The sequence below is a fragment of the Austrofundulus limnaeus genome, unplaced genomic scaffold (assembly GCF_001266775.1).
Source record: "Austrofundulus limnaeus strain Quisiro unplaced genomic scaffold, Austrofundulus_limnaeus-1.0 Scaffold196, whole genome shotgun sequence".
Lineage (NCBI taxonomy): Eukaryota > Metazoa > Chordata > Actinopteri > Cyprinodontiformes > Rivulidae > Austrofundulus > Austrofundulus limnaeus.
Window position 1 is genome coordinate 831,188 of NW_013952598.1, and position 8,180 is coordinate 839,367.

Sequence of the window (8,180 nt, forward strand, 5' to 3'; positions counted from 1 at the left end):
AACGATGGTTATACAATAGCAGCTGCATTCTGACGTGATAAGCTGTATGTTTTATATTCAATTAACGTATGATCCGATTAGTCGACTAATCGAATAAATAATCGGTGATTAATCGATTATTAAAATAATCGTTTGTGGCAGCCCTACTCAGGAGGTTGTTTGTTTGTTCATTTTTATTATTTAAATGAGAGCAGGGGTGAGGTAATGTTCTCGGTCGTGCTGACCCACAGAGTGACGGTACCAGGAAGCACTTCATAAAGAGTCAAACCATTACAAACTCATACAAGGAGATAAAACAGACGTTTTACACGGTGAAATGTGACTGATGAAAACTTAGGAGCTTAATCCGACACCAGTTTGACGATGAATAACGTCGGGTGACGAATCTGACTCTTTTTTTTTTCCACATTGGACTCCACCGGGAAGAAATCCCGCGCATACTGCCTGCTTAAATGTTCGCTACATCACAACTTATTCGGCAAATGTGTTTCCATCCCTGCTTTTGTGCATTTACTCTATTATAGGATGGGGGAAATTGTCTTGGCGGAGATTTGCGCTCTCCGAGTGCTTCTAGTTATTCTTATTTTACGAATGAATGTTTGGCATTTGGGGGAGTATGCTGATTTGAATGATTTACATGACATGTAATGAAAAAACAAAGAGAGAAACAAATGTACACAAATGTATTCACTATAAATACTATTTTTGTCTTATTTCCTTCTTTAAATTAAAGGTGACTAACTTAGACACAAACAGAGAAGTGAGCATTAGGAACGCACCAATATGAAAATTTCAGTTATCAGTATCTTGTGGCCGATAAACAATCTTTAACTATATTACAGATTTATCATGAATCCCTAGTGAGCATGTGTGCACATACCATTTCTTTCAGCAGGTACTTTACCACACTTTGAGAAAGCAATTGCAACATTGAGACTACATTATTTGCTTTTACAATGAGCCAGGATCAACATCTATTCCCTTCTGAGAAGTCAGGGTGGTGTGCTTTACACCAACTGAGTGCTTCAGAATGGACTTCACTGATGAGAGGCCTTCTCTATGTGGAGAGCTGAATTTAAACAGAAAAGTCCTCGCAAGTTTTATCTTTCTTTGCATCTTTAACTGGTTTTATTTCACCCTTATAGAAATACAACATCCTGTCTAAAGCATTCTTCAGGCACTGATTTTTCTACAGAGGCTTGCATGTAAAAACATGTAAATATAATACCTGAAGGCAGAAAGGAACTCACTTTTGATTGTCAGAGCAAAGGGAGTAATGTGCACGCTCTGAAATTCTAGATACTTGTCCATTTTACTTTGTTGTATTGTCATCGATCATATTCAAATTGGAAAAACAGCATAAGAACTGAAGTGCTTTCTCTGTCCTTTTATTTTTATTTATTTATTTTTACTTCAGCATGACACAAATATTAAATCTGTGGCTCCTGGGTTTAACCTCAGTCACAGACTCAGTTTAAAYGAAGTCTGATTGTTCTTAGAAATCAGCTACAAACATCTCACTGTCAAAACGCTGCAGTGTGGATTGAAAAACAGACTTTGATGCCACAAATTTGGAGCAGCTTCAGTCAGTTCTCTGTGACTCAGATGTTTCAGATCCTGCTTGGCTGAATCTAACTATAAAAAAATGTGCTGAAAGTGGGTTTTTCCCCATCTGCACATGTGAGAACCCCCATCTTACGTAAGACAACCTCAGTGTTCCAATTCTACAGGATATTAATTATACGCATCAACTTTCATTTCTATATTTTAAACAAGGGCTGTGAAGACTAAAAGCTGTCTGTCATTAGCTTTAATTCTATCATCAATTCACCATGCTTTTCTTTTCTTTTTGGAACAGAAGTAATRTGTAAAACAGGATCTGAAAGCTATTTGATTGACAACATAATTGTAAAGGTGTATACAAAAAGAGTATAAACAATACAGTCCACTCAGTGGTGAAGCCGCTTTGTATTCATTAAAAAAAGTTTGTCATATACAACAGATCGAGCATGTRTTTAAAAAGGTTTACAGTAGATGAGAGTCTTTCACTTCACTTTGTTGCTGATCCTTTCCCCCAAAACAGCCCTCTGCTGTGACATGGGATCAGGAAGAAAAACTAGGAGGGTCCAAAGGATTCTGCCCACTGCTATTTTACAAAGACAGCTACCAAAATGGCACATTGTTGTTGGCTTTTCCTTCATTACATAAGAACTTCAAAGGCTAAAAAATGCAAAGCTGACTGATCCTGTTTACAGCCAACTTGACAGCTAAAGCTGGTGGATTCTCCCTTTTAACAAAATAGACAAGGATTTCACAATTCCCTAGTTCGTCGACAGTTTCTCTTTTCTCATCAGAACAAGGTGGAGCTGCCTTTGTTGTTTAAAATATTAGGTGTGTCCCGATTGCAGTTTTCTGGCCAATCACAGATTTTTAAAAAGCCTGATCTGCCGATATCATTATTTATTTATTTTTTTTTATAACGGACTCTGTCAGGTATTACAAGGTCACAATAAACCTTCAATATTCCAATCTTATTTTACTGAAAAACCCTGAACAATACCCTTGAAACAATACAAACTTGTTTTAACTGGAAATGAGGTAGTGCTCATAGAAGAGCAAAAGGGGTCAGGGACTGATTTTTAGACCTTTCCTGTAAGTACAACACTAGTACACCCCAATAAAATATAGGTTCATTAAAGGCTCATTAACAATGCTTTACTCTATTTCATATATTCAGAACCTCCAGTTGCACTGTCCATGATTCTTGCTACTGCTCCTAAAAATTGTTCACCATAACTAGAAACAGAGTTCAAGTTTATCTCATCTTCTCACAGTTCAAATTGTTCAGGTACTTTGAATAAGACTGCATGAAAGAGGCTGTCAAAATAGCAGCAAAACCGAGATTCGGATGAAGAAAGTCCAAAGAAAGAGAAACAGGATTAGAAGATCTGAAAAAGACAAATCCTGACAGCAGATTTCCCTTAATGTTGAGGAAAGTTTTCAACAGATACAGGACAAGAGTGTGGGGGAGATAAAAAGAGCGATTTCATGCCTGTATTTCAACAAAAAAAAAAAAAAGATTTCTCCCATCTATACAGACATTTTCTCAAGTTTCTGCTCAATTATGTTTTGCATAAGCAACACGGGGCTGACGAGACAAGAAATATTTTTTTTCCAATTACACATTCAGTATCATGTGAGCATTAAAGTTCAACAAGAGCAGCAGTTTGGGTTTAGTTGATGTAAATACACAATGGTGATCACTAGGGCTGTGTATTGGCAAGAATTTGGCGATACGATACATATCATGACAGAGGAGTGATACGATATATCCCGATATATTTCGATACAGTAAACAAGACGATATATTGTGATATTTTTGGTCCAAAAATTCTATTAAATAAAAACCTCTTACTGGAAAAAAAAAAACGAAAAAACAAAATTCATTGTCTCAGAMAATTCTAATATTACATAGACATACTTTTGATACATTTAGCTGTGTTCTGCTTTGTATGTTTTATTTTATTTTTTCTTATTTCATCCATGTTTTCAATTATTAGACTATATTTGCCAATAAATAGTTTGAAAATATATTTTTTGCAGCTTTTCATTTTTAATATTAATTTACAATATGGTCACCCAACACTTAACAATAGGCTTTATGTTGTCATAAAGTTCAGTAAACAGACGATATGAAGCTGCTGCACACAGAGTTTCTGGGATCAGCTGACCTGCATCCACAACCTGATTTGTATAACTGTGGGTCAAACAGCAGGGCAGGTCCCGAAGAAAACCAGTTAAGAAATTGAGAACCTAAATGAGTTAAACCGTTTTTGAAGCGAACACAGCAGGATAAAGTACATGGACTTTGATGTGATCAGCCGGTCATTGGGAGCAACAGACAGAGTTTTATGTCACGGGGGGAGTGCCGAGCTCGCGCGAGGTGATAGACGCATGCGCTATACGTAACGTGAAAGCTGACTACAGTTGGAAAAAAGAGCGTACGAAACACTTAATTTGTCTTAAAATACAGACATTCTGACAAATAAGTACAGTAACTGTTTGTAACCTTACCTCAGCTTAGAAGGCAGAAAGTGGCTGTGTCCAAAACGGCAGGACGGGTCCTCCGGAGGACCCAGACTCCCCGGTCTCGGCAGGCCGGGTCCTTGGTAGACCGGGAAGACCGGAAAAAAGAGTCTGTGGATTTGGACGGTCTAGCCTCCCCTCCTTACCCCGGCGTACGTCTTGTCACCTAGCAACTGTGACGACGCTAAACAAGCAAACTTAAATCAAAACTAGAAAAATATCAATACATTAGCATTATTAATATCACAAAACTATAAAATTAACTTAAAAGTATCATTTGAAGAACTAATTGACCCGCTGTAGGTTCATGTTTATTTCGCGTTTTTTATGAAGAAAAAATAATATTTAAAAACATGTCCATACAAATGATAAAAGTATTAGAATTACAACCGCTAATTTTTTTTAATTTTTAAATCACCATATTTTTATTTAAAATGTATTCTTTTCTCTCGCTTCGTCCGCCATTACTAGCTTAAAAAAATCTCCGGTCAGGCCGCAATGCATTATGGGATATGCTGGGCCGGGAAGGATCCATCAGACCTGTCCTTCGATTCGGGGAAAAAGAAGGACGTATTTGTCGGACGCATCGGAGGAGTCTTCCGTTTTGGACGTCCTTCGTCGCGGCGCTGTGACGTATGCGGCCGACAAATTCGACCTTCGGAGGACCCGTCCTGCCGTTTTGGACACAGCCAGTGTCTGTCTTTTCTGCTCAGATTCAGTTATCGGAGCATGAAGCTAATGTTTACTTACAATGCTAATGCTCTCTTACTCTCTGGCGCTCAAGAGGTAGAGGAGCCAAATGACTGGCTCACTGCTGCCAACTAGTGGTCAGAGGCTGAACTACAACATAAAAATGAATGGCTGGCAGGAAAGTTGACATTTTAAACCTTAATAAAAAAAAAATCGATACAGGGCTTTAGAATATCGATACAGTATCGGGAAATGAAATATCGCGATATTTCAGTGTATCGATATTTTCTTACACCCCTAGTGATCACAGAGTAAACTCCACCTTGAGTCAAATATTGTACAAAATGTTTCAGTCACCAAAATTATCAAAAACRCTGAAAAACCACTTTGGAACAATCTCCATGAGCACTGCTGACAAACTAAACATCACATGAAACATGAGAGTCTTTCAGTCTTTCTGCTGTGAGTCAGAACACATGACTGCAACTCAAAGCTTCAGGTTTTCAAGAGTTTTCAGAACATTAATGCACCGACAGGCCACTGGTTATGATTCCCACAAASAGGGTGGAACATGTCAACGTCCTGCTTGATGCAAAGCCAAAACAAGCTGACCACCCTTCACCAAGCGGCCCCCCGTCAGCAGGAAGGAAGTTTTTTGTTGTCAGAAGAAGGCAGACTCATTGTGTGTCCCTCTTCTATTTCCAGAAACAGGCAGCATGTCAATGCAAGACAAGATTCAAATGTTAAACCAGGTTGGCAGATATCCAGCAGGGATAGTTGAGGAATTTGCTATGACTGAATGGAGATCAGAGAGTTCAGAATCTGCTGCCAATCTTGGTCTGGTTGGGAATGTTATGTGGACTGTTTGTCCAGCACTCTGGTCTATGTAGGAGTTCAGTGGTACTCAAACTATTGAGTACCACCTCAAAATAAGGTTAAGTTCTCCAAGTACTACCTGAACAGATGAATCTGTCCAGCTATCTGTCATGACCTGTATGACTGAGAATCTTCAAAGGAAAAAACTGGATAAATAAAAAAACAAGCATTTTTAAGTTTGCACTTCAACATTTCAAAAAAAAACTTTGTATTTGATTCACAAATTTATATGCAGTTCATAGTGTAGTCACTTAATTTTGAACATGTTTAYAGCAACCCATGCAGTGGTTCCCAGAGTTGGGATCAGGATCCACAGTGGGGYCCTGTAAAATAATTATGAATTAATAATACTAAAATGATTTATTTTTCCCCCTTGTTACAAAACAGTGAGGTTGGTGTACCTAAAATGAATAAAAGTAGCATCTTGACTATTGTTACTATAACTTTTTTACTTGACCTGATACCAATGTTTCTCAACCAAAAATGGGGGCACAGGCCTGTGCTACTGATATTTTGTGGGTCAAAAGCTGAAAAGTTTGGAAACCACTGCACTAAAGCTACATTTTGACACCTTGCCAGGATCTCTCCTCTGTCAAAACATGTCCACGTCTAAATGCTACGCCAATAATAAATAGCAGTTATGGAAAACTGGTCCAGACTTACTTATTTATTTTAAAAATGTCCAGTAGATTAAATTGTAAACAAGGGGGGCAGCATGTGGCCAGAGATGGACAATGCAACAATGTAAAAGGCAATCTTCTTGAATTTTTTATTTTTATTATTCAACTAATCAACAGTAATAGCCAAAAGGAGACTGTTAGGGACAAAGCCTGATCATCCTCGGCTGGGTCTTCTTTGGGTGAAGGTGTGTAATGATAATAGCTGAAACACTGGATGAACCTGCAGTTCCCAGCTGAGGATTTGACTCAAAGTTTAGATAAACCTAAAAATGCTTCAGACGATTGATAATTTTAATAACTGTACCAAATAAATAAATAATAAAAATGATGAAGATAATAAAAACACACGTCACCTTGGTTGAATGCTTCGGTGTAAGATGTGATGGTTCCATGCATTTATTGCTAACAACATCCTTACATACAACTGTGGTCCTCACAACAACATCTGCCAAACATCAAAGATAACTTGACTCAAACTTTCTGCACGTTTTGCGCATTTAGGTGCAAGAAGGTCCAGCAGAGGTAGGAATGCTCCCGAGTTACCTCCAGTGKTACTGAAACCCCAATTTGAAAAGCGCAAGGTTTAAATTTCAGGAGTTTGGTGATGCAAATATGCATTGCCTGCAGCTCTGCATCACTGAATTTTGGAAAACACTGCCTGGTATGTAAGATCTGTGTAAAAAAAAAAGAGGAGGCAAGGGATGCAGAACCGTCTGTAAGAGCATCATAAGGACTAAACATGAGGAGGGGGATGGGATGGGACTAGTTGAGATTACCTCATCCAGTGCAAATTGTGTTATTATAACCTTCACAGCTTTCTGCACACTGAATGCCAACCTGATGTGTAGGCGGTAGTCATCATTTTAAGGATGATGATTCTGGTGTCGTTATCAAATTATATCAATATCAAATGTTCATAAAGCACCGTGAAATCTGCGTTAATGGGATGTGAAGGTTGTGAATGACATTGCAGCACTTCCATCACGATTTATGGATCAATTTTCGACTTCACCTTTTCGACACTTCCTTAGCCTCCGAGATTTAAAAAAAAAAAAAAAACTCTGCTGCGGTTTAAATTGTCTTCTTCTAAAAGTAGCTCGACTTAATGTTGAATGAATGGATTCCAGTGTGTGAATAAAGACTTACATGTTGCTTCTGGGAGAGTGTTTTCCTCCATTTGAGGCGGCAGTTCCCTCTCTTTCTGTCCTTTTGTTCACTCAGAGGAGACGTGTGGGTTTTGGGCTCTTCCTCTCATTCCTTTAGGCACAACGGGGGGAAACTTAGCCGAGTCACTCCAGTTGTCTTAGCGAAATGTAGCCCAAAAAAAAAAAAAACCCCTCCAGACCGAGTTTGTCTAAATACAACGTCGAGAAAACKGTTGGTGTAGGCACCCGTGGCTGAGAGTCTTCTTCGGATAAAATAAATACAATTAATAAAAGGGTGTCACCGGGAATTTCCGATACAGAAAGGAAGGAAAGTAGAAGTTTTGACTCCACCACGCAGCTCCAGCTGACGCTCTTCTTCGGCGGAAGATCTCGCAGCAGATCGGACTGTACCATTACACCAAAGAGGGGGGGCAGTGTTCTCATCACTATTTATTAAATAAAAGTGTTTTTTATCATTGATATTTAAAATAAAATTATGTTAGTTCTCAGTTTAAATTATATATAATCTAAACTTTATAATAGGATTTAACAAGAAAATTATAAAAACATTTTAAAATGAAAACAACAATGTCCCCTCAAGCGTCGTGCTTGTTTCTTTCACCCACACAACTTATTTTACAGTCTGTTCACATTCAATCCAAAATATCCTTGTGGTCAACATTTGTCAAATATTACCAACTAT

The 8,180-nt window shown here is 38.2% G+C and overlaps 1 protein-coding gene across 4 annotated transcripts in view; it reads right to left on the reverse strand.

Annotated features, from left to right (window-relative positions):
- Window positions 1–7,846, reverse strand: part of map7d1a (MAP7 domain containing 1a) — a 42,294-nt gene extending 34,448 nt beyond the window's left edge. For 2 of the 4 annotated variants that reach the window (XM_014018597.1, XM_014018596.1), the window contains exon 1: window positions 7,479–7,846. In XM_014018597.1, coding sequence (XP_013874051.1) covers window positions 7,479–7,509 — 31 coding nt within the window. In that variant the 5' untranslated portion in view covers window positions 7,510–7,846. The remainder of the gene's footprint in view (window positions 1–7,478) is intronic. The other 2 variants (XM_014018600.1, XM_014018599.1) reach the window with 1 other exon arrangement.
- Window positions 7,847–8,180: the final 334 nt, after the last annotated feature.